The sequence below is a fragment of the Saccopteryx leptura genome, chromosome 6, assembly GCF_036850995.1.
Source record: "Saccopteryx leptura isolate mSacLep1 chromosome 6, mSacLep1_pri_phased_curated, whole genome shotgun sequence".
NCBI classification, from domain to species: Eukaryota; Metazoa; Chordata; class Mammalia; order Chiroptera; family Emballonuridae; genus Saccopteryx; species Saccopteryx leptura.
The window spans coordinates 55,669,727-55,697,171 of record NC_089508.1 but is presented as its reverse complement, the minus strand read 5'-3'; the positions used below and the strand labels follow the sequence as shown (position 1 = coordinate 55,697,171).

The 27,445-nt window shown below is 41.8% G+C and overlaps 1 protein-coding gene across 1 annotated transcript in view; it reads left to right on the top strand.

Moving 5' to 3' along the window:
• The first annotated feature begins 792 nt into the window (after window positions 1-792).
• Window positions 793-27,445, top strand: part of USP3 (ubiquitin specific peptidase 3) — a 111,137-nt gene continuing 84,484 nt past the window's right edge. The window contains exon 1 of the mRNA XM_066344295.1: window positions 793-1,457. Within this exon, the coding sequence (XP_066200392.1) occupies window positions 1,367-1,457 (91 nt within the window). The 5' untranslated portion in view covers window positions 793-1,366. The remainder of the gene's footprint in view (window positions 1,458-27,445) is intronic.

The following is a 27,445-nucleotide window of genomic DNA, read 5'->3' as shown; positions in this document are numbered from 1 at the left end:
TCCTCCTCCTCCTCTTCCCCTGCTTGCTTTCTGGCCTTGCTGTTCCTTCGCCAGGTTTTACAAGGAGCCCCAACTTTGAGGCAATATTTGTAACAGCCTGCAAGACTTCAAGGCCGTGCTCCAGAGACAGCTCAGGCTCGCTCCGGTGTAAAGCCTGCTCAAATGGCCCCCTGCGGCTCTCCCTAGCGACATTAAACAACGAGGTTCGAGAGTCGAAGAGCCTATCCCTGCACGCCTTAGCCAATTACAGACCGATGCGGCTTCCCCCGCGGCAAAAAAGGGGATGGCAAAAGCTGCCGGCAGGGTGGTGCGAAGTCTAAATGAGGTATTGTGTGTAAAGTATCTGGCTAGGAGACAGTAGTAGGTGTTTTACAAATGCTAGATCCCTTCTCTTTTTATCATGTGGTTACCAGGACCTCGAGCTCATTAAACCTTGGTTAGGGCGATCTCTCAAACTTCCAGTGGAGGGTGAAGTATGCAAGTCTTACCACGTGCTTGAGGTAACGCTCAGGATGTCACAATGACAGGGTTTGAACTCAGGTTCGTGGGCGCCCCGGAGGGTCCAGCCACACAGCATCCAGGTGGCTGGCTCAGGCGACGGGTTCAGAACCTAGAACCTGGTCAGTGTCGCACCTGCGGCAGGGAGAACAGAACTGCTCTGAGACCTATGCAGCCCGCTGGGCCACCTGGGACCAGGCGCTTAACATCTCTTGAGTTTGTGCTTCTTGTGTAAAATGGGGGCCATTGTGCCTGTCTGCCCGAGTGGTTTTTATTTTTTCCTTCACACTTTCTTGTGTGGCCAGATTTTCTACCACGGAGTAGTCAGACCACCACACAACCATGCAGGACCAGTCCTCCGACTGGGAGAGAACTCGCCCGGCCGCGGTTAACACAGCGGACCAGACAGGCGTGTCTTTGCCCGGCGCCCCACCCTTCCCGGGACCCAGGGGAGCCGCGGCCGCCCGGGGCCGCAGAGTTGAGAAAGTCATTTAGGAGAGCAGCGGGACTCTGGGCCACCCACTGGGGAGCTCCAGGACCCCTCCCCGCGGAGTGGGGCATGGGGGCGTGGTCTGTCCAGGGGAGGGGCGTGGCCGGCCTGGGAAGACGGAAACCCCCAGCCTAGGGGTGGCGGCAGAACCCGGATTCTGGAGTCCCACGTTCTCCGGAGCGGGGCTTCTGGAAACGGCGGGCGAGAAAACCCGGCGCCCGGAAGCTTTTGCTTTCTTTGACGCAAGGGCTCGGGACGCAGCCGCCGTCGGCCGAGAGCCCAGCGAGCAGCGACCCCAGACGGAGCCTTCAGAGTTCCTCCGCCCCCACCTCGCCCAGTCCCCGATCCTCGGTCCTCCTTGCCGCTCTCCTCGTGACCATGGAGTGTCCGCACCTCAGCTCCAGCGTCTGCATCGCTCCGGACTCAGTCAAGTTCCCCAACGGCTCCCCGTCGTCCTGGTGCTGCAGCGGTGAGTGCGGCCCCAGGCGGCCCTGCCGCGCACCCGAGGCCCCGGCTCCGCCGGGCCTGCCGTCTAGGGGCCGAGAGCAGCCGGTGCGCGGACTCGGCGAGGGGTGAGGGTGAGCGGGGTCCGGCGGCTGGGGCGGGATACGCAGTGAGGCTGGCGCGGGCGGGCGCGGCGGGCGGAGCGGTGGCGGCTCCTTTGTTTTCCGCGGCCCGACGGTCCGGCAGGCGAAGGAGAGGCCCGTGCGGGGCGGGAGCCCATTGGGGCCACGAGCGCGTGGGGGCAGCGACGCGCCGGGGCTCTGGCCCGGGGCTCGCGCCCCTGCCCTGCCCAAGGGCTGTGCTCGCGCGTGTCGCCGGGACGGGGGCTGTGGTAGCGGGTGTCCGGCCCCCACAGGGCGGTTGCACGTGTGTGTGTGGGGGTGCCCGAATTGTGTCCCGTCTTCAGCCGGACGGTAAAAACGCCGCTCTCTGAGCGCAGCTTTGTCTGGGCGCGGGGCGCCCTGGGGCCCTTTGCCGCCTGTCCCGGCCCGGCTTCCCTTCGGTTCCTCGCAGGCTCGGGCAACCCGATCCACGCCGGGCGGGAGCTCCGAGCCGCGAGAGGTGCTCGGAACTCGGGCGGCAGAGGTCGGAGTCTTTCATCATCCAGGGAGGGTGAAGTTTGAAAACAAGCTGCTGGCTAAAAAGCTCGGGAGGCTGATCCAGCAGCTGCTTTGGAGGAGCGGCTCAATTCCCTTTAAGATGTTTTGGGTGTCTGAAATTGCGTTGAGATTCCCGAGTTCGTGTGTTGTAGAACAGTTATTAGGTTTATGTAATGCATTTGCATTGCTTACGCAAATAAACTCCTTGTGCCGGGCCCGTTGGAAACCCCAGTGCCCTCTTATTGTCTTCTCTAGCGACTTGGGATCGCACCGGCCACACTGCTTTGATTACTTCCTGGTAGGGCCCTGGTGTTGCCGCTAGAGTCTTGATTAGATTTGCCATGTTCATTGGTAGTAGCTTGGGGTGTAGTATAAAATTTGGATGGTGCACTTCAAATAACTGTAAGTACATTTGAAGAAATATAGGGAAACAGCAATGGTGCGATTTAGCTGTGTGACATTTCTCGTTATGGGCTGGAACTGGGAAGATAGTTTAGAGAATGTCTTAACAGTTTTGACAGGTTACTGCCTAAATGGTGATAATGTACTTGCAGAAAAACATAGGTAATGCCACAAAGAAAAATGTACTCTAGGATAAGGAATAGAAATTAACTGGGGTTCCCTGGAGCTCTCAGAGGTTTGATGCTTTGCTTGCCTTTGTAAAGTCATCATTTTTCTGCGTGAAGCCTTTAAAGATTAACTGATTATTTGGTTTTACTGTGCAGTATTACAATTCTTTTGTGAGGGTGCAGAAACTTGTATAAATCGGCTCTTACATATGAACGTATCTTTTGCAGTAAATGTTGAGTATGGAACATCAAGTAAGGTATATCAAATTGTTTTACAACTTGGGTTTTAGTGCATTAGCTATAATTGTAGCTATAGCTGTGATGATATAGCTATAACTTTTTTTTTTCCCCAGAAGAGATTTGAAAAAAGAAATGACCAAAGTAGACACTAGGAAAAGCATACCTCATGAGGAATGATGAAATTACTCTTACTCATCTGTTGTAGATAAACTGCAAGAATTCAAAGTGGACAGTTAGCACCTGTTTTTTTTCTAGGAAAATTCTAAAATGGCCTTACTGGGCACATGCATCTGAAAAAGGAAGAGAGTTTGTGCAAGCGGCAGGTAGCCTTTTGTGAGTCAGTCTTGCCTTTGTTAGTCAGGGAGTCCAGTTAACTGTGGAGAAGAGATGCAGAAAATTGGGCATTTCTTGTAAATTAAAATGCAGCATAACTAAGAAACCTGTACTGATAACATGTCTAGCCCTAAATTAGGAGAGATGATTTCTGTCCAAGAGGTAGATTGATACCTTTGCATTTCGCAGTCAAGTATCTCTCTGACCTTGCTTTTCCAGGATGGTTATTGTTTGGATTTGTAGAACCAATAAAGGTAGTTTAACTTTATGTGGTTTTTTCCTTCTGCTATATTCTGTGAATTGAATCCTGTTCATGTGGGCCTCCCATTTTAACTTGTTGGCTTCATGTGGGCCTCCCATTTTAACCTGTTGGCATGTATTCATTGATATAATCCAGTGTTATTGTATTGAACTTGATCTTGTTCTTGCCTGCCTGTTGTTTCAGTGATTAAATGATTAGTAAATCTGTGAGTCCTTAACTAATTCATCATCTTGGAGCATTATATATTCTGGTATTTATTCTCCAACACGCTTGAATTTCTTTTCTTTCTTTTTTTTTTGGGGGGGGGTAGGGAGTGTGGTAGGGGACCAGAAGGGTAGCCAATATGTTGACTAATGTTGTGATCTGGTGTTGGGTCTGATTACATTCTTATTAAGGAGCTAAAAAAAAAAAATTCCCTGTTTTGACACTGGGACAATAAAAGTAATGCCCTGTCCCTGTTTTCTTTGGAATTACACCACTGTGAAAGAGCCTTAAGGCAGCCAAGCAGTTGCAAAAGACGAACATCCTAGGCTCTATTAGCTAGCAGTATCTCCTTGGACAAGTAGTTCTGTTTCTTAAGCATCAGTTTCATGATGTCATCTATTAAAAAAAGGGTAATACTTCACAGGTTGCTATTAGGATGAATAAGGCAATTTTTGTGAGAAATGGTAAGAAATTTCTATACACTATTCAAGTAGTAGGAGGTATTATAGGTCAGAACATCTTTATGAAGAGGATTCTGAATACTTAGATATCTAAAGTCCCTTAAACAGGGCCTAGGACAGGCTGGCTTCATGCTGAATTATGCTTTCCAAGGAGATATATTACTCAACAAGATTAGGGAGTGTAAGATGTAATTATACTTCAGAATTAACTTGAGCTTCTTATCTATGGAAGGCACTGTGTGTTAGGTTATATAATTGTATACTACAGCTGTTCTCAAACTTTTTGTTCTCAGGACCCCTTTACACTTAAAAATTACTGAGAATCCAAAGAGCCTTTGTGTGGCTTATGTCTATTCATATTTGCTGTACCAGAAATTAAAACAAAAAAGTTAAATATGTATGTATTAAATCACAAATAATAACAGATTTATTACCTGTTAACATAAATAAGAGTTTCCATAAAATAAGTATTTTCAAGACAAAATTTAGTGAGAAAAGTGTCATTATTTTATATTTTTACAACTCTTGTTATCTAGCTTAATAGAAGACTTCTGGATTTTCATATCTCCTTTTTTTTTTAAGTGAGGGGCTGGGGATCAGACAGGAACAGACAGATATGAAGGAAAAGAGATGGGAAACACCAGCTCTTAGTTGCGGAGCTTTAGTTGTTCATTGATTGCTTTCTCATATGTGCTTTGACCCTGGGGCTCCAGCCAAGCCAGCGACCTTAGGCTCAAGCCAGTGACCTTGGGCTTCAAACCAGCAACCTTTGGGCTCAAAGTCATTAACCATGGTCATGTCTATGATCCCATGCTCAAGCCAGCGACCCTGTGCTCAAGTTGGAGACCTGGTGCTCATGCTCAAGCTGGCTCAAGCCAGATGAGCCTGCACTCAAGCCAGTGACTTCCAGGATTGGAACCTCTATCCACTGTGCCACCACCTGGTCAGGCTCATATCTGCTTTTGCATTTAGTCTCTGGATATATCTGGATATATCACACATCATGTAGCCTCTGGAAAACTTCACGGCATGCTTGTGAGAGAATGAGGGTAAAAAATAAAAGTAACATTTTAATATTATTTATGACAATCATTTGACCTTATGTACCCCTTTGAAAGGGTCTTGGGAACTCTCAGGGGTCCAGGACCACATTTTGAGAACCCACTGGTACACAACTTTAGTAACAGCTAAGGACACCTGCTCTTATCAAAATAGCTTTAAAGTATTAGAGAATTCCTTAAAGCTTTAAGGCTAGCAGCAGTTATGTCTTTATGGAGACTTATAGAACTTTTGAAATATATTAGCTGGGCAACAGATCATGGGATCCAATAGTCCTTTGCTTTCAAAAATGTTAGTCTAGTCTAATCTAGCTGGGGAGAGACAGGAAGCTAACTGGTTAGAAGATAAATCCATGTTGTGGTTTAAGGTAAATGTTGAAAATAGCAATCTCCTAATAAGGTAAAAGCTGATTTATGTCTAATCTTTGCTAAAGGCATTCTTGTTTTAAATGAAAAGTTTTAAATAAAAACTAGGACATTCTCTCAAGTTTTCTGTTGTGTACACATACCAGATGTTATTTTGAGAAGCTGGAGGCTTGGACATTTCTACTTTCTGTGGGTAAAAGAGTTGGACCAGTGGCAAAATATTGGAGGAAGAACACAAATTTAAAAAAAAAAAAAAAAAAGATGCCCTAAACACAACTGTTTTTAATAACTAAGGAAGGCCAAAGACCAAGCATTTGCATTTCAGGGGTGTGGGTTCACCAGTTTACTGAAAATATTTTAATTGTACAGGGATCAGAATTTTTCCCTAATTAATTCTTCAAAGAGTTGTATATGCCTTTTTATAGGTTTTTTTTTAAAGTTTATTTATTTATTTTTTATTTACTCATTTTTAGAGAGGAGAGAGAGAGAGACAGAGGGAGAGAGAGGAGAGAGAGACAGAGAGAGACAAGGGGGGAGGAGCTGGAAGCATCAACTCCCATATGTGCCTTGACCAGGCAAGCCCAGGGTTTTGAACCGGCGACCTCAGCATTTCCAGGTCGATGCTTTATCCACTGCACCACCACAGGTCAGGCTTATAGGTTTTCATTGGACACTTCTCCTCACATTACTCAAGAAAAGTAAATGTAGATTAAGTAAATGTTCTGCAGGTTTAGGTGGATATTGGAGATAAATCCTTCTTTTGAAGATCCATTTAGTAGGATGATATGCTGATTTTTTTTTTTTTTTTTACAGGGACAGAGAGTCAGAGAGAGGGACAGATAGGGACAGATAGGAATGGAGAAAGATGAGAAGCATCAATCATCCGTTTTTCATTGGGACTCCTTAGTTGTTCATTGATTGCTTTCTCATATGTGCCTTGACCGCAGGCCTTCAGCAGACCAAGTAACCCCTTGCTCAAGCCAGCAACCTTGGGTCCAAGCTGGTGAGCTTTTTTTTGCTCAAGCCAGATGAACTTGCGCTCAAGCTGGTGAGCTCGGGGTTTCGAACCTGGGTCCTTCCGCATCCCAGTCCGACGCTTTATCCACTGCACCACCGACTTGTCAGGCTGATTCTTGAGTCCTTGTCAGTGGTAATAAATCTGTAATTTGTGACAAAGGTGAGAAATCACTCTGATAGGGCAATGGGTTATTTTATGTGATATTTCTCCTACAACCTACATCTAAAGAGGACTCTTATTCTCAGTAGACTAAATTTTCTAGACAGGATCAGTTATTTGTTCCTTAGGTCAACTGGATTTACCGCTTTTTAGTAATACCTTGTCAAATATTTACCAAGTGCCTAGCACATAATAAGACAGTAAATATATGTTTAATGAATGAAGAAACTTCCATTTAGATCATGGCTGAATGGTCTTAATATGCAAAGTGAGTGAACTTCTCCCCAGAATGTTTTCACTAGTTCACATTCCCGGTATTTTAACCTGTAGACTTGGACTGGCTTGTGAGCACATGATCATCTGCAGTGTTGTGATCATCTGGCTTGTGAGCACATGATCATCTGCAGTGTTGTTACCGCAATGAATTTGTATTCTCTTGACATTCTGTGTTTATAGATGGGCGGGTGGACATTGTAGTAGTAAATGTGGACTAGACGAGGTTAAAAATCAGTGGACAGGTCATACTTTCTTCACGTTAATTCTAAAGATTAATATTTTAATTTTATTTACTTTTCCAAAGAATTTAAACTTTTTTGGGGTAATATTTGTAAATTTGAGTCAAATGTATTTGTCTTTCTAGTTTTTCTGGCAGTATTCTGCCCTACCTCCATCCCCAGAACCTTGAGGAGACCTCGTGGTATTTTCCTAGTCTCTAAATAATTGGTAGTAGATGTGAAAGAGCTGGAACTTAGAATGTGCTCCATGTGTGTTTGAGGAGGCTGCATGCAGTCTAGGGATTGAGATTAGTATTTTGCTTTTAAAAAAAAAAAATTTTAAGAGCGAGAGACAGGAGGGGAGAGAGATGAGAAACATAAACTCATAGTTGTGGCGCCTTCGTTTATTGCTTTCTCATATGTGCCTTGTTGGGGGAGCTCCAGCTGAGCCAGTGATGCCTTGCTCAAGCCAGTGACCATGGGGTCATACCTATGATCTCATGCTCAAGCCAGCAACCCCACAGTGAAGCTGGTGAGCCTGCATTCAAGCCACTGACCTCAAGGTTTTGAACCTGGGTCCTCAGCGTTCCAGGTCGACACTGTATCCACTGCGCCACCGCCTGGTCAGGCAGTATTTTGCTCTTGTGAAAAAGTTTTGACACATTGATCAGAAGTTCTTTTCTAAATACTAGTTTTCTTACTAGTATACAAAGAATATCCTTCATGGCTTAGGCAGAAGCAGGGATGAGGTTGAGGGGAGAATTTGAACTCTTTGTTTGTTTCCCGTTAATCCTTTATTCTCAAAATAATTCATTCTTATTATTCTTTGCTTTTACAGCATTGGCCTTAGGCTCTTAAAACATCCTACTTTTTCCTTGTTGAAATTTATGCAACTTCCTTCTTTACTAGAATATAATAGATTAATTTTGGGTCCTTCAAATTAGATTTAGAGATACTTATATTTTTATGGTGTTTGTAGCTCAGTAAGCAGAACAGTGAGTAATTGAGTTTGTAGCTCACTGAGTAATTTAAATTCCTGTTTTAAAATTTAATTGAGTCTTTCTTCCATCAGGGAGTAATTTACATGTACATTTCCTCCTAACCTGCTTTGTGCTTTTTTTTTTTTCCTTTTTGAGCTTTTTCCCCTTTCTTGAGCTATTTTATATATTTTCCTTTTTTGAAAAAAAAAATTAACCTCTTTTGATTAAACTACAGTTTCTCACCAATCTGCCTATGAGCTTTGTGTCCAACCAAGGCATCGGAATAGACTCAGATAGTTCATCAGCGTTTGAAGTGGAAAATGTATGTGGTTTAGTGTTTTTTAATGTTTTATGTTTATTCATAGTTCCTTTAGACTGAGACTGCATTCTAGGTGTTTTAATAGAGCTTTCCTGGACAGATGGCTTAGAAGGAAGTACTTAGTTTCTCAGCAGGGACTAGGACTTTTTGTAGGGTGTATTTGTGATGAAGCTTACCTTAATTGACAGTTTAGAATGCTGAAAATAGCATTAACAACAGTAACAGTTTGTTCATTTTACCCAGAATTGTTTTGTGCCAAGACTGCTCAAGATGCTCTGTGATTTGTAATAGCCTGTTTTGAGAATGTAGGTAAGAGTAGGTATCTTTCAGACTGAAAGGAAATGTACCTAAAAATTGTTCCTTGCGATTGTATCCTGAAATCTTTTGGGGTTGTTGAATGAACTTTGGCTTAGAACCTTGTAAATAGAGATCATCTTTTAACTGCTGTGAGTCTGCAGATGTTAGTATCTATAGTAATTCCAGATGTTTTCTCATCTATTAGTTTTACTGAGTAGGAGGAGAACTGAGAACAGCATAAAGTAACTTCAAAGCAGTTTGCTAGCATTTAATCCTAATTTAATTAACCACCCATCCTTGTAGTTTTTCCTGTTTTATAGATTGTGAAACTGAGACAGATTAAGAGTTGCTTAAGATGCTTGGGGGAAGGGGGGATGGTAGTAGAGAGAGCCCAAAACTTGAATTCAAATGCCATTTAAACCATACTTTTAGATTATCTTTATTTTGTCATCCAGTAATTTAAGGCTTGATAATTTAAATGATTTAAAGTGTTTGGAAACATACTTGAACTAATTCCTTTGAAGATTCTTGACATGAAAATACATTTTAAATTTCACATTTTGAAAATAATTATGTAAATTGTGCATTTGATTAACTCTTCCTCCCCTGTTTATTGATTAAAGTGCAGGCAAGTTGGAACAAGATTGGTAGTACATACAATTGGTAGAAAACTGTTTTTGAATATCTTAACTTCCTTACAGTTCAGATCTAATTTTTTTGTGGGCTAGTCACATTACCTCAGATATAATAAACTAGCCTTCTCAGCATAGCTGTGGATAAAATGTAATTAGCTTTTGGTTGTTTTTAAAATGTGCTTCTGTTCTTGAAGTTGCTCCATCCCATTTTTTCATTTTGCTTCTGGTAGAGGTGACTCTTTTTGGAGGTGGTTTTTTTGGGGGGTGGAGGAGGAAGAAAATTCCTAAGATACTGGCTTTAGCTTTTACCTGTGGTAGCTCAGAGGTTATTGAAATCTTTGTTTTTAGGTAGTGTACTTTGTTGGTTCCATTTGGTTATATTCTAAGATTTTCCAATTGTCTTTCTTGTGAAAGTTATAGTATTTAGACTGCAGAGCTTAAAACACATTTCCCTCTCTTTTTAACATACACTGAAAAGTAGGTATACATGTGCTATTTACAAATGTATCAATATAAAATGCAGATGAGCTTAGAAAGGCAATTTCAGATTTTGAAAACTATTGAAATTAAACTTGGACATTGAAATTAAACTTGGATATTGTATTAGTTATTAGTTGTTTGTTTTAGCTAAATTCTTCACAATTAAATAAGTGATAGCTAGTTAAAATTTATAAGACCTATTTGAGGAGGAAATTGAGAGTTTATTTTTAAGGAACTAGCTTGTGTCTCTGAAAGAATACTATAACCAAATAGATTTTATCTGGAGACTTTGTTCTCTGCTTAACGATTGAAGAGCTCTCTATCAGTGGGCTGTTTTCCATTTTGAGTAAGATGTTCTGTCCTGATATTTTTCTTTGTTCTAGCTAGGTTTAAGACAGCCTTATAGAAATCTGCTTGCCTGTTTATTCTTGACCCATTCAGAAGTCTCTTTAATTTTATGGACTGTTCTTGTACTATCTCATCACCAGGAAAAACAGGCCGGTGATTTACTGCTCTGCTCACACGTTTAATTTAACCGATTATGAGATAGTACACTTAATTGTTGTAGCTTCTTTGAATCTTTGTTCTTACTGACCATGCTCAGGTTTTCTTTTTTAAAGAGTAGATTATTGTCCGTTTCTTTGTTTCAAACATCTGTTGCACAATATTGGAATTGTACTATCTTTAAAAAAAAATTAATTTAGTGGATTGCCACTAGTTAACATGATTATACAAGTTTCGGGTACCTAATTCTACAACACATCTCTGTACAATGTACACTGTATTGTATGTTCACCCCTGCCAAGGGATTGGCTATCTTGATCAAAGTTTAGAAGATCGTGCTGAAAGTTTTAGGAAACAAATTTTGTGATAGAATGTTTCTCTGGGATAATTGATAAATAACATGTTAAAGAAATGTCCTGATATAATATATATATTTTTTATTATTTTTAAATTTAATGCAGTGACATTGATAAATCAGGGTACATATGTTGAGAGAAAACATCTCCAGATTATTTTGACATTTGATTGTGCTGTATACCCCTCCCCCAAAGTCAAATTGTCTTCTGTCACCTTCTATCTGGTTTGCTTTGTGCCCCTCCCCTCCCCCACCCCCTCTCTCCTTTTTCGCACCCTCCCCCCACCCCCATTGCCATCACATTCTTGTTCATGTCTCTGAGTCTCATTTTTATGTCCCATCTATATATGGATTCATATAGTTCTTAGTTTTTTCTGATTTACTTATTTCACTCTGTATAATGTTATCAAGGTCCATCCATGTTGTAAATGATCTGATGTCATCATTTCTTACTGATATAATATTTTTAAAAAGAACTTCTATATAACTTAAAAACTCTGTGGCTGACACAAATTATTTATCATTAATATGTGTGTACATATATTTTTAGTGTAATATAGTAAAATGTCCTTTAACTTAATTGAGATTAACTCTGGTTTCCACCTAAATTATCCTGAATTTGCTCTGCAACAACTAAGAACTCAAACTTCACCTTATGTGTATGAAGTAGCTGCCAGACCTCAACAGTCATGCCATGAGAATTTAATTCTGAGAGCTTAACTGCATCAGTTTCATTTCGGTTATTTCAAGCGTTTTGTTTGTGTCTTTTTAGAACCTCATGTAAAAAATATTTTTTCAGGTTTTTGTGTTTTTCTTCCTTTGAATAATTAACAGTGATTCTTGGGGAAATGTGTGTCAGATTTTAAAATTGTGCCTATGGCTTATAAAAAAATTCAACTGTTGGTTTTAGTTAAATAATTAAAACAGTGATTGGAATTTGTAAGGTTCCTATTTTTTGTAATATTGGGTATCTAGCCCTTTAAGCAGAGCATAAGTCCGTGCCCATTTTATATCTATTTTCCCCACTTCTTCATAAATAGTCCCACTGATTTTAAAAGAACAAAGAATTTCCCAACACACCAATAAATACACATGTGGTAATTTCTCCCTCACTTTGTGCTTTAGCACTAATCTTTATTATATAGTCACAAAAAACTAGGAAGAGAATTGTACAATGCAGATATTAAATACATCGTTCTTTGAGTAAAATCTGATAATAAGAGGTTTATAAACCTCTTGATTATTTTATTTATTTATGGGAGGGAGTGCTTACTATAAAAATATATACATAAGAATCTTATATTGCATACACTTGCTATTGTTTTGAAATAATAGTTGTATGGTGTTTACACTTACGATTTGATTCATTTCTTTTGAAGATCCCACTACCGTTTAACCTTGGCTTTGCTTACTCAGGCTGTTGGCAAAAGCATGGAATTGCATCAGATCTTGCTATATTAAATAAATGGAAATATGGGATGTCAGAATTTTTCTTAAGTGATTCATGGCTTTTTGTTTTCATTCTCCACATAATCAACTTCATAGGGGAAGTTATTTTTAAAACAATATAAACTGGTAATTTTTCTGTAGTTATTTGTGTCTGGTCTTTCAAAGGCAAAAGTGGCCCATTTTGACTCTGATTTCATAACCTGCTTTGGATTTAGTATTAGTAGTTTTAATCCTTCTCCCCACTACCCTTTCCCCTCATTTGGAGGTAAGGCACAAGTCCAGTATTTAGCTGAAGACTGCTAGAGTAGATATAGCATAATAGCTTCCTGAGGTGTTTTTCTCCAAACTAGGTCTGAACAAGTCTGAGATTGTGACAGAACAAATAATAATAAATTTGTTTAGTACATCACAGTTTTTGAGAATATGTAGTTTCACGTACACTGTTTCCATATGTTGTTTTCATTTGATGTTAAAAACTGATTTCAGAAATCCATTTCAAAATAGAGTAAAATGCTTGAACCAGTGAGAGGACCAGCCGTATGGATCAGAATTTGCCTCTGTGTGGGAAGTCAGCAGGACCAGATGCCCTCTCTTTTCTGGCTCTGTAGGTATCTGGATCTGTTAACATATAGATGACAAATTTTGGCCAGCTTTGAAATTACATTCTCTAGTAGAAGATGAATGCCATTAGCGCTGAAAATTAGCCTTGTGGAACATAGGGAATTGGCCCCAAATGATAAACTGCTATTGTAATTTTTATGCCACATAATGGATTTTAGACATACTTAAGATAAAAAAATAACTTTGGTACTCTCATGAATTGATATGACTATCACATCAATTTGCTTTTTAAAGATTAATTCATGCTTTCAAAAAGTAGCACATACAAACAGTAAGTCAGTATCAAAAGGTTTAAAATAGAACAGCAGCCCTCCCTTCTCTCCACCCTCAGTTCTACTGTCCACAGATAACCAAGCTCTATTTATATTTAGCTTTCTTTCTTATATTTACCTGCATACTTCTAAGTAATACATTGTTTTCCCTTAATTTGTTAATTTTAGGCATTATCTCTTGACATCTTGCTATGGTAAATGAGGACATTGGTGGTTGCACCACCTTTCCTTCTGACCTGTCTCTCCATTTTTCAATGTAATTTAGTTACAAGTTCTGGTTAATATGGTGATTACCTTTTCTTTCTTGTCTAGCATTTTGTTATTCCTTGAATAAATAATTGCCCTTTTAAAAAGTTGTTTAGTTCACCTACATGTTTTTACTCAATTGTACCTATAAATCTGTCAAATGTCTATGAATATTATTTTCTAAGCGCTTAAACAGATAATCTCTAAGCACTATTTTTTTCTTTTTTCTTTTTTTTCATTTTTTTTTCCTGAAGCTGGAAACGGAGAGACAGACAGACTCCCGCATGCGCCCGACCGGGATCCACCCGGCACGCCCACCATGGGGCGACGCTCTGCCCACCAGGGGGCGATGCTCTGTGCGACCAGAGCCACTCTAGCTCCTGAGGCAGAGGCCACAGAGCCATCCCCAGCGCCCGGGCCATCTTTGCTCCAATGGAGCCTCGGCTGCAGGAGGGGAAGAGAGAGACAGAGAGGAAAGCGCGTCGGAGGGGTGGAGAAGCAAATGGGCGCTTCTCCTGTGTGCCCTGGCCGGGAATCGAACCCGGGTCCTCCGCAGGCTAGGCTGACGCTCTACCGCTGAGCCAACCGGCCAGGGCCTATTTTTTTCTTGAAGACCTCTTTCTCAGAGTCCTCTTGCTCCTATTTTAACCAGTTATTTTCTAGGCCTACTGGACAGTTCTTGCCCTGTGATTCCCTGGCTGTTCTCTTGTGACAGATCTCCTATTTCCTGGATCTCATGTCTTTCTCTTTCTTGGTTTATTAAACTGTTTGCTGAAGTACATCATTGACCTCTCATCTCACAGCAGGTTACATTTATTTATTTATTTATTTTTGTATTTTTCTGAAGTGAGAAGTGGAGAGGCAGAGAGACAAACACCTGCATGCACCTAACTGGGATCCACCCAGCATGCCCACCAGGGGGCAATGCTCTGCCATCTGGGGCATTGCACTATGGCAACCGGAGTCATTCTAGTGCCTGAGGTGGAGGCCATGGAGCCATCCTCAACGCCCAGGCCAACTTGACTCCAATGGAGCCTTGGCTTTGGGAGGGGAAGAGAGAGAGAGAGAGAGAGAGAGAGGGAGGGAGAGGAGAGGAGAGGGGGAGGGGTGGAGAAGCAGATGGGCGCTTCTCCTGTGTGCCCTGGCCGGGAATCAAACCCTGGACTTCCACACCCGGGCTGACACTCTACCACTGAGCCAACCGGCTAGGGCCTCACAGCAGGTTATTTTTTGATTCCATGCAAGTCTGATACTTTTATTCTATCTTTGTACTTAATTACTTGGCTGACTATAGACTATTAGAGAAGATATTTCTCTTAGAATTATGAGAGAATTGTTCTTTTGTTTTTAGGCTTCCAGTGTTGCTGTTGGGAAACCTGATGCCTTTCTGATTATTTCTTTATCTATCTATCTATCATCTATCTATCTATCTATCTATCTATCACCTGTCATCTCCTTTAATTCTTTTTCCTGGAAACTCTTAGGATATTCTTTTTTTTTTTTTTCTGATGTGAGAAGTGGGGAGGCAGAGAGAGAGACTTCCACATGCACCTGACTGGGATCCACCTGGGATACCCACCAGGGGGCGATGCTCTGCCCTTCTGGGGCTTTGCTCCATTGCAACCTGAGCCGAATAATCTAGCGCCTGAGGCAAAGGCCAGAGAGCCATCCTCAGCACCTGGGCCAACTTTGCTCTAATGGAGCCTTGGCTGTGGGAGGGGAAGAGAGAAAGAGAGAAAGGAAGAGGGGGAAGGGCAGAGAAGCAGATAGTTGCTTCTCCTATGTGCCCTGGCCAGGAATCAAACCCTGGACTTCTACACACTGGGCTTACACTCTACCACTGAGCCAGCTGGCCAGGGTTCAAGGATATTCTTTTTATCCTTTTTTTTTTTTAAGTTTCAAAATGATATGTCTTGGCATGGGTAATTTTCTGTTATTGTGATGGGTACTCAAGAGACCTTTCAGCCTAGTTGGGGTACTCATTCTTCCATACTTACATGTCCTAATTTGTACTTTTTCTTTCAGGAACTGCTATTAACTGAATGTTGGGGGTCCTAAGTGGAACCTGTAATATTCTGCCTTTTGGTTCTAGTTCTGAGATGTTTTCTTGATTCCCCCCCCCCCCACCTTTCTGTTGAATTTTGATTGATCATATTTTTACTTTTCAAGAGCTTTTTCTCATTTTTTCTGACCATTGCTTTTTCATACATTCTGTTACTGTTATTTTGCAGTATTTTCTCTTATCACTCCAGGGTTTTTGAGTTTGTTTGTTTTCAAGTTTTCCGTTTTCCTTGCATTGTTTGTTACCTCTGGGTTCTTTTTCTTTTTAAAATGATTCAGTCAGACTAGAGTTTTTCTTCAAGGGTCTGTTTTAGCTTTGTCTTTTTATGCAAGTGTGAGGCACTAAAAAGCTCTAAAATGGGTGGGGCTAGTCTACAGTGTAGTTCACCTTCCGTTTTTCAGTCTTTTTTCTGGGTACTGATGTTCTGGCATCAGGGTGCAGGAAGTTCCATGATTTAGTTGTTTCATACAGCCTAGAGACTGTTTTCAGTTCCATCCCTACCCTTGCTGTCTGCTATGCCCAGTGTCCCTGAGCCCAGAGCTGCCTCTTGTCTGCTTCCTTCTCTGCTGGCATTTACGTTGTAGCTTCTTTTGCACTACTAAGATCGTTTCTGCTCTTCTTCCTGACTTCCAAACCCATGTTGAAATCTTTTGTCTGCTTTTGAACATGCCTCAGATGTTCTCTTTATCCTTGTGAGTTAACATCTATTTAATTCCTCTATTGTCATTTTTGGCGGGATGTTAGGAAGGAAAGGAGATAAGAGAGGAGTTAGTCTGCCATGTTTAAATTGGTATCTATTTTTAGATGAAATATTTCTAATCCAGTTTTTAGGGTAAAATGCTTTTGCCCTATCAGAAATGGGCCTTACTAGTTGTCATTCAGAAAGTTAAATCACTAAAACTGAAATTTTACTTTATTTGAGTAAAAGTTCAGACTCTGATTTACCTTCTCTGATAAACAGAGCAAAATATTGTTGCTGCTATCATAGAGTCAGCAGAGAGAGTAGGTAAGCCAGAAGGTTTGACTCTGTTTGAGAAGCTAAATCACAAACCAGACAAGGATATGGAAAATGAAACATAATTGTAAGGTCATTTGGGCTACTGCAATTAATATGTTATAATATTTTACTGGATTAGTTCATCACCCTTCAGTAAAGGAAAGTTAATGTCAGGTTTATAGGACTCTGGCTCTGCACATTGGTATTTTAACCTTTCTCCTTTTGTGTTAGTAAAAAAAAAGAAAAAAGAAAAGGTATACACATACACACATTTTTTTTTTTTTTTTTTTTGTATTTTTCTGAAGCTGGAAACGGGGAGAGACAGTCAGACAGACTCCCACATGCGCCCGACCAGGATCCACCCGGCACGCCCACCAGGGGCGATGCTCTGCCCACCAGGGGGCGATGAGCTCTGCCCCTTCGGGGCGTCGCTCTGCCGAGACCAGAGCCACTCTAGTGCCTGGGGCAGAGGCCAAGGAGCCATCCCCAGCGCCCGGGCCATCTTTGCTCCAATGGAGCCTTGGCTGCAGGAGGAGAAGAGAGAGACAGAGAGGAAGGGGGGGGGGAGAAGCAAATGGGCGCTTCTCCTATGTGCCCTGGCCGGGAATCGAACCCGGGTTCCCCGCATGCCAGGCCGACGCTCTACCGCTGAGCCAACTGGCCAGGGCCCACACATACACACATTTTAAGGTTTGATTTGTTGCCTGACCAGGCAGTGGTGCAGTGGATACAGCATTGGACAGGGACACAGAACCCAGGTTCGAAGTCCTGATGTCGTTGGCTTGAGTGTGGGGTCATCCCGCTTCAGTGTGGGCTCGCTGGCTTGAGCATGGGATCATAGACATGACCCCATGGTTGCTGGCTTGAGCCCAGAGGTCACTGGCTTGAAACTCAAGGTCACTGACTTGAGCAAAGGGGTCAATCGCTCTACTGTAGTCCCACGATCAAGGCACATATGAGAAAGCAATCAGTGAACAACTAAGGAGCCACAATGAAGTATTGATGCTTCTCATAGCTCTCCCTTCCTATCTGTCTGTTTGTATCTGTCTCTCTATCACACACACACAAAAAAAGATTTGATTTGTTGACTTTAGAGAAAGGAGGGAGAGAAAAGTGAGAAGAGGGGAAGCGGAAAGCATCAGTTCATAGTTGCTTCTCTGTGTGCCTTGACTGGGCAAGTCTGGGGCTTTGAACCGGTGACTTCAGCGTTCCAGGTCACCACCTTATCCACTATGCCACCTCAGGTCATGCAAAAAGATATATTCTTTTTGTGTGTGTGTATTTTTCTGAAGTTAGAAGTGGGGAGGCAGTCAGACAGACTCCCGCATACGCCCGACCAGGATCCACCTGGCATGCCCACCAAGGGGTGATACTCTGCCCATCTGAGGCATTGCTCCATTGCGGCTGAAGCCATTCTTGTGCCTGAGGAGGAGGCAATGGAGCCATCCTCAGCGCCTGGGCCAGCTTTGCTCCAGTGGAGCCTTGGCTGTGGGAGGGGAAGAAAGAGACAAAGAGGAAGAAGAGGGGGAGGGGTGGAGAAGCAGATGGGCACTTCTCCTGTGTGCCCTGGCCGGGAATTGAACCCGGGACTTCCACACGCTGGGCTGATGCTCTACTGCTGAGCCAACCAGCCAGGGCCAGAAAGGTATATGTATTCTTAATTGGAAGTAAAGGAGACATTTTTCTTAACCTCAAAAAAAAACCTTTTTATTTTGCTGTAGTAATTTCATACTGAAAAGAAATGTTGCTAAGAATAGTATAAAGAGTTCTCATGTACTCTTTATCTAGATTCACAAATTGTTAACATTTTGCCCCATTTGTGTTATCACTTATTGTGTACCTTCTTTTTTTGGGGGGGGTTTGTTTTGTTTTGTTTTTAGAGAGAGGGATAGGCAGGGACAGACAGACAGGAACGGAGAGAGATAAGAAGCATCAATGATTAGTTTTTCATTGCGCATTGCGACACCTTAGTTGTTCATTGATTGCTTTCTCATACGTGCCTTGACCGCGGGCCTTCAGCAGACCGAGTAACCCCTTGCTGGAGCCAGCGACCTTGGGTTCAAGTTGGTGGGGTCTCGAACCTGGGTCCTCTGCATCCCAGTCCGACACTCTATCCACTGCGCCACCGCCTGGTCAGGCTGTACCTTCTGTTTATATACCCCCCAGTAATTTGCAGGTGTAATGCTCCTTTATAAATACTTTAAATTTTTTTTTCCTCCAAGAACAAAGACTTACTTTCTTTTTTTTTTTTTTAATTTAGTGAGAGGAGGGAAGGCAGAGTCAGACTCCCACATGTGCCCTGACCAGGATCCACCTGGCAAGCCCACTAAGGGGCGATGCTCTGCCTATCTGGGGCGTTGGTCCATTGCTCAGCAACCGAGCTCTTCTTAGTGCCTTAGGTGGGGTCCATGGAGCCAGTTCTCAGCATCTGGGGCCAACTTGCTCCAGTCAAGCCATGGCTGCAGGAGGAGAAAAGAGAGAGAAAGGGAGAGAAAGAAAAGCAAGAGGGGAAATATGTGGAGAATCAGATGATCGCTTCTCTTGTGTGTCCCAACTGACCAGGAATTGAACCTGGGACATCCACATGCTAGGCTGGCGCTCTACCATTGAGCCAACCAGCCAGGGCCAGGGCTTTCTTTTCAATAAACAAAGGCTATTGGTCAAAATCAGGACATTTAATACTGATACAATAGTATTTGCTAATGCACATTTCATATGCAGATTTCTCCAGTTGTCTCATTATGTTTTTATATTGTGTCTTTTATAGCTATTTCACTTTCTGTCTTCCCTTCCACCTCTCCTGGATCTCATCCAGGATTATGCATTTCACTTTATCCTAATTCTTTAGTCGACTTTAATCTGGAACAGCTCCTTAGCCTTTCTTTGTCTTTCACATTTTGATATTTTTGAAGAATAAAGGCCAATGATTATAGAATGTTCCTTAATTTGAATTTTTCTAATGTTTTCTCATGATTAGATTCAGGTTATGCATTATTTTGGTAGGAATACTACAGAAGTAATGTTTTGTCTTAGGGCATACATAGATCAAGAGGTATGTGATGTTGGTTTGTCTCATTTTTGGTGATGTTAACTTTGATAATATTTTTAATTTTATTTTTAATTGAATTTATTGAGGTGACACTGGTTAATTATATAGATTTCAGGTGTACAATCCTATAATACATCAACTGTGTATTGTATTGTGTGTTGACCACCCCAAGTCTCCTTCAATCATAACTTATCCCACCTCTACCCTCTTCTATCTCTTCTACCTTCTTTCCCTCTGGTAATTACCATGCAGTTGTCTGTGTCTATGAGGTGTTTTTATTTTTTTCTTTTATCCCCTCACTTTTAAACTTTGATTACTTAATTAAATGTAACATTTGCAGGTAGCTTTCCAGTGTCAAGTTACCATTTTCCTCTTTGTTATTAATAAGTAATTTTGGGAGAGACTTTGAGATTTTATATCTACACAGGGTGGGGCAAAAGTAGGTTTACAGTTCATATGGAAAATAATACAATAACTAGTAAATGATCAGAGAAAACTGTTTTGTGTACTCACAACTGTAAACCTACTTTTGCCCCACCCTCTGGGTGTGTGTGTGTGTGTGTGTGTGTGTGTGTGTATCTTGTTCCTCACCAAACTTTCACCCCAATTTAGCATACATTGATGATTCTTGACTGAATCAGTTATTATCAGGATGGTTGCAAGATGTCAATCTTCTAATATATTTCTTCTAAACATATTAGTTGGTATTCTATATTTCTCTTCTACTTGTTTATTCATTTATTTTATTAGTATGGACTCAGATTTTAATTTTATTCTACAATATTTTGTTATTTATTTTGAGGTTCAAATGCTTTTAGATTTGACCACTAGGAAGCCCCTAGAACAGAGCCGTATTGACATGTCCCTGTTCTTGGAGCTCTTCCTTACTTTCTGGCACAGCAAGATGCTCCAGGCTCCTCTTGTATCAGCCTTCCCCAGCCTTGCTTGTGATCAGCCATTTCTGCAAGTAGCCCTCATTCCTTTTAGTTGGAAATAATGTTTATAAGCTAAGATCTCTGAGTGGATAAGAGCTAAGATATAAAATAGATGTGTCTGTATAAAACTGATAGTTTACATTGATGCCCATGATTCCAGTCAACATCACAGATCTAGTCTTGCCCCTTCCCTTATTTGTAATGCCCTTCTCCAACACTGAGAATCTGGTTCCCATTATCCCCAGTCTATGTACTCATTTGCTCAATGCCATAATCAGAGAAAGTAGTTCCAGAACTAACTCATACCATTGCAAAGAAAACCCCTTGTAATTAGAGTTGAGTATTTCTTTACAGTTCTTTTTGTAAAGTATTATGTTCAAAAGTTATTTGGGTTAAGTCTTCCTCCTTTTAATACAACGGTTCTCAACCTGTGGGTCGCGACCCCGATGGCTTTAGGTGACCCCTGTGTTTTGGTCGTTCGACCCCCACTGGGGTCGCGACCCACAGGTTGAGAACCGCTGTTTTAATACATTTAATATTACTTATGTGACATATAAATTCATTTGTTTGTGTTTGATTTCCACTTTAGATTTTTTTCACCTCATCCTTGCTGATTTTAATTCTCTTTTTGAGTATGTAAAACATAAGCATTGTTCCAAAAGTTAAAACTATACCTATAAGTGTTACTACCCAATCCTTTCCACTCATTCATTCCACCCCTCATAGACAACCAGTTATTATTTTCTCTCACAAAAGGTAGCAAACTAAGTATACTGTTTGGACTTTGCTTCTTTCATTTAACAGTATGTCTTGGGTAACAGTCTTGTGTTGGTAGAAATTTTCCTTATTATTTTTAATAGTTTTGTAGTATTCCCCTTTGTGGATATGTCATAGTGAATTCAACCAGATTCCTATGTTTGGGCATTCAGGTTGTTTCCAATATATTATAGTTACAAAATAATGATGCAGTTAATAGCCTTATACAAATATATTTTTCTGTGTTGGATGTCTTCGGGGAAGATGAAAAGTTTTAACTTTCTAATTGTATGAACAGTAATATGTAACTGATTTTTATGAGTCTTCAAGATATCTGTCTGCCTGCTCCCATCTTCCCATTTACTATGATCTTAAAAATGTATTCAAGGCTGTTGCAATGAAATACTTTATCGTAATTTTTTTTTTTTTTGGTCTGGGAAACCTTGAAATCAGAGACTTGGAAGTGGCTAGGGAAACATTTTTAGTCAGTCGTAGCTAATCATATGCTCTGGATCCAGATTCATTTTAAGCAGTTGACTGTTGGTTGTACATATTCATCAAAGCTGTTTTACCACCTCTGTACTTAGACCCATCCATTTCTGGTACTTCTTTCTTTCTTTCTTTCTTTTTTTTTTTTTGTATTTTTCTGAAGCTGGAAACAGGGAGAGACAGTCAGACAGACTCCTGCATGCGCCCGACCGGGATCCACCCAGCATGCCCACCAGGGGCGAAGCTCTGCCCACCAGGGGGCAATGCTCTGCCCCTCCGGGGCGTCGCTCTGTCGCGACCAGAGCCACTCCAGCGCCTGGGGCAGAGGCCAAGGAACCATCCCCAGCGCCCGGGCCATCCTTGCTCCAATGGAGCCTTGGCTGCGGGAGGGGAAGAGAGAGACAGAGAGGAAGGAGAGGGGGAGGGGTGGAGAAGCAGATGGGCGCCTCTCCTGTGTGCCCTGGCCGGGAATCGAACCCCGGACCCCTGCACGCCAGGCCGACGCTCCACCACTGAGCCAACCGGCCAGGGCCCTGGTACTTCTTTCGTTTAATATAATTCATTTTAGGTTCCTTCATGTCATCATGTGGACTAGCTGCTCCCTGGGGTTATAGAATGGCAGTAGAGCAGACAGTTATACATAGGATAGAAGTAAAGAGTTGGGCATCCATCTTCTCTGATAGGTCTCAGAGCATTAGGGAGTATTATAAACTGCAGACCCTCAGAGGAATGGCATCTTAGATTCCCAGATAATGCTGCTGGCCCTCTCTGGTAGTTGGTGACTTCCAGTGTTTTGTTCCAACAAGCAGGCAGTGGAGTAGGGGGAAAACCTCCTGCGTTGCTGGATAACCATGTAAAAAGATTGGCGAGCATGGCTTTTCATCAGAAGGGCCATGAATGGATTGCATATGGGTTCAAATAATGACCCCCCTCAGCCTAAGTGTGGTTAAAGCCTGCAAACAGATCAGATCACTTCTGGCCCTGAGAAGCTGCATCAGTTTATGTGCATGTGCCATACAGATGTTATAATTTACTGTTCATGTCTTGACATGGCAAAGGTTGGGAAAGTAGGCTAGAGCATAGTCTCAAAATTAGTCTCTAAAAGCCAAGACATTGCCCCTTAAAGAGAAGTGGGTAATAAGGTGGATAAAGAAGTGAATTATTTAGAGTTGAAGCTTAAACCCAACTAGTCACTAAAAATAAGCGGACTACCATATCTTAAATCTTGAAATCATTCATATTTACTTATTTGCTGAAATGAAAACTAGAAATTTAAGAATATTTTTAAATGACTTGTCCTATAATCCTATTGTATTGGATATTGGACTAAGGTATATTTTAATTGATTACATTGGTCAATCACGACTTAATCTGTATTCTGAATACCTCCGAGTTCAGTATGTTTCAGTATGATTGGACAATTGTTGCTTCTGCACTAACTTAAATGTATCTAAACTTCCTTGCACATCTCTCAAAATGTGTTTCTAATATGCATTTGCTTCCTAAGGGGTTTTACATTGCATATATAAAATTTAATGATTCTGATGGTTATGGTAGTTACATCAACTTTGAAGTAAGCTTATTAAAATTGAGTATTTTATCTCATTCATTTGATGTTTTGAATATACTTTAATTTTTGGTCAGATATAGAAGGTGTGTCTGAGGGATTTTGCTGACATTAATGTGACTTACATATATGGAATTTTTCTGTAAAAAGGAATTATCAGCTGTAATTTCTTTTAATGAGTATAAACTAAGAGAAAAAATTCTGAAACTTGGTAGTCATGATCTATGTGGATATATGGACATATGTTACCTGTATTGCATATAATAGCAGCCACCTGAAGGAACCGCTGATAGCCATTTCCTTCTTTAAAATATATTTTCAGGCCCTGGCCGGTTGGCTCAGTGGTAGAGCGTCGGCCTGGCGTGCAGAGGTCCCGGGTTTGATTCCCGGCCAGGGCACACAGGAGGGGCGCCCATCTGCTTCTCCACCCCTCCCCCTCTCCTTCCTCTCTGTCTTTCTCTTCCCCTCCTGCAGCGAGGCTCCATTGGAGCAAAGATGGCCCGGGCGCTGGGGATGGCTCCTTGGCCTCTGCCCCAGGCACTAGAGTGGCTCTGGTTGCGGCAGAGCGACACCCCGGAGGGGCAGAGCATCGCCCCCTGGTGGGTAGAGCGTCACCCCCTGGTGGGCGTGCCGGGTGGATCCCGGTCGGGCGCATGCGGGGAGTCTGTCTGACTGTCTCTCCCCATTTCCAGCTTCAGAAAAATACAAAAAATAAATAAATAAATAAAATATTTTTTCAGGGAAAAGGAACTGGCAGTCACTGGGTGCTTTCTATTTGTTAGACCCTTTGCTGTGCACTTTATATTGTTTGTCTCATGAAATCCTTACCATGGCCATTTAGTAGAGGTGGTATTTGTCCTATTTTACAGATGAGGAAGTAGGCTCTGGAACAACTCCCAAGGTCATAGAATAAGAGAATGGTAAAGCTAGAAGGTAAACTAAGTTGTTGTTTCTGAAGCCCCTGCTTGCTTCATTATATACATATCATGTCCTTTAACATGTTGAGTCTACAGAGTGACAGTTACATTTCTATGAGGGTAGCCCAGTCAGTTTGGTACATTTTTGTACTAAAGAAAGAAGAAGTTCTTTTGGCAGGGTTAGAGGTCAAGGGCAGTGATCAAGGCCTCTGCCTAGTTCAATTATATTGATGTGGAACAGAGTTTTGGTCACAGTGCCCCATGCCTACCTCCTCTTTCTGGGCCTCTGTACAACAATTTGCTGAAAGCTTTAAGAGAGAAGTGTGAGTATTTCCTCAGAAATTCTGGGATTCTGGTTAGGATGTGCACTCTTGATCCCAGCTTCAAAGGCTGGGATCAGACATTACTGGGTGTGATGGGGATCAAGTCAGGCTGGCTGAGGAATATGTCAGAGCTCTTAGGCCAGGGGTCGGGAATCTATGGCTCATGAGCCAGATGTGGCTCTTTTGATGGCTGCATCTGGCTCGCAGACACATCTTTAATAAAAATAATAATAACGTTAAAAATATAAAACGTTCTCATGTATTACAATTCATTCATTTCCTACCACTCATGTTCATGGTTGTGGGTGGCTGGAGTGAATCACAGCTATCCCTTGGGACAACACCAAATTCTTATTGGATAATTCGTAAGGTACACGGGTCGTTGTGAGGTCAGGAGGTAAACTTCCCTCCTTTTAATCAAGTAGTCAGCTAGCTAATTGCAGAAACCCTTTTGATGAAGAAGATGGCTAAAAGAAAAAAAGATGAGGAGTATCGTACTTTTCAGCAGGATTGGACAGAGGAATTCGCCTTTGTGGAGAGAGCAGGTTCTGCAGTGTGTCTAATATGTAATGATAAAATTGCATCGATGAAACGGTCAAATATAAAGCGGCACTTCGACACACGCCATACTACATTTGCATTGAAATATCCAGCAGGGGACAGCAGGAAGAAAGCATGTCAAGAGCTACTGTGCTCAGTGCAAGCTAGTCAGCAGCAACTCTGTGTTTGGACCCAACAAGGTGACTGGAATTCGGCTAGCTTTGCTGGTGTTTTAGCAATTGTGAGAAACGGAAAGCCATTCACAGATGGGGAGTATGCCAAAACATTCATGCTTGATGTTGCCAGTGAACTTTTTGACGACTGTTTAGATAAAAACAAGATAATCAAATGAATAAAAGACATGCCTCTGTCGGCAAGAACTGTTCACGATTGTACCATCATGATGGCAAATCAAATTGAGGCAACACAAGTGAAGGACATAAATGCAGCACCATTCTTTTCTCTCGCTTTGGATGAGTCAACAGACATAAGCCATTTATCTCAGTTCAGTGTGATTGCAAGGTATGCTGTCAGTGACACACTATGTGAGGAAAGTCTTGCTGTTTTGCCTATGAAAGAGACAAGAGGGGAGGATTTATTCAAGTCTTTCACTGAGTTTGCTAAAGAAAAAAATCTATGGATGGATAAATTTATTTCGGTGTTTACTGATGGTGCTCCATGCACGGTGGGGAAAAACAGAGGATTCGTAGCACTTCTTCGTGAACATGAAAAGAGACCCATCCTAAGTTTTTACTGCATCCTACATCAGGAGGCGCTTTGTGCTCAAACGTGTGGCAAGCAGCTTGGTGAGGTGATGTCACTGGTCATTTAGGTGGTCAACTTTATTGTTGCCCAAGCTTTAAATGATCGCCAGTTTAAAACACTGCTGGATGAAGTTGGGAATAATTATCGTGGTCTACTTCTGCACAGCAATGTGTATTGGTTGTCAAGAGGGAAAGTGCTCAGCCGTTTCGCGATTTGTCTGAGCGATATCTGGACTTTTCTTGAAATGAAAAACGTCGAGCATCCTGAGTTAGCTAACACTGAGTGGCTCCTGAAGTTCTACTGTTTCGTGGACATGACTGAACATCTGAACCAGCTCAATGTGAAAATGCAAGGTGTTGGAAATACAGTCTTATCTCTTCAACAAGCAGTGTTTGCATTTGAAAACAAGCTGGAACTCTTCATCGCTGACATTGAAACAGGTCATTTACTACACTTTGAAAAACTGGGAGAGTTTAAAGATGCATGCACAGCAAGTGACCCTGCTCAACATCTTGATCTCCAGCAGCTAGCAGTCTTCGCATCTAATCTCCTGCAGTCATTCAAAGCGCGCTTTGGAGAATTTTGTGAGCGCACTCGTCTCTTTAAGTTTATCACCCATCCACACGAGTGTGCAATGGACAGCGCCGACCTGAGTTACATCCCCGGTGTCTCTGTCAGAGATTTTGAGCTACAAGCAGCTTGTAGCTCAAAACCTCTAAGGCCTCAGACATGTGGGTGAATAAATTCAAGTCACTGAATGAAGATTTGGAAAGACTTGCACAACAGCAAGCAGAGTTGGTGAGCAAACATAAGTGGGGAGAAATGAAAAACCTTCAACACACGGACCAGCTGATTGTCAAAACTTGGAACGCGCTTTCCGTCACATACCACACACTGCAGCGTGTGAGTATTGCTGTACTGACAATGTTTGGCTCTACGTATGCATGTGAGCAGTCTTTCTCACATCTAAAGAACGTTAAGACCAACCTACAATCACGTTTAATGGATGGAAGTCTCAACGCTTGCATGAAGCTTAACCTCACCATGTATCAACCAGACTACAGAGCCATCAGCAAAACCATGCAGCACCAGAAGTCGCATTAATGGTAAGAAGTACTTTATTCATCATTGGTTAGCAACAGCATAACAATGTTATTAAAAAGAATTCAGAGACTTATTGTACTTTAAAAGTGTTGGTCTTACATAAAATGCACACAGTTACTTGTATTTAGTGTTAAACATATTGTATGGCTCTCACGAATTACATTTTAAATTTGTGGCGTTCATGGCTCTCTCAGCCAAAAAGGTTCCTGACCCCTAAGGGTAAAAATATAATTGGAAACAGAGATGGATTAGGATGTTCTCAACTTTCTATTCAAAGTCAGTGTTTCAAATCCAACCTTCAATAAAATCTGGTTTTCCAAAATGCTTCTTAAAGAACATAATCCAGAGAGGCAAAAGGAAGGAAGGATAAAGCTTTGTAGCTTTTTTTTTTCCTTTATTTACTTTTATTTACTTATTTATTTATTTTTTCAGAGACAGAGCGAGAGTCAGAGAGAGGGATAGATAGGGAAAGACAGGAACGGAGAGAGATGAGAAGCATCAATCATCAGCTTTTTGTTGCAACACCTT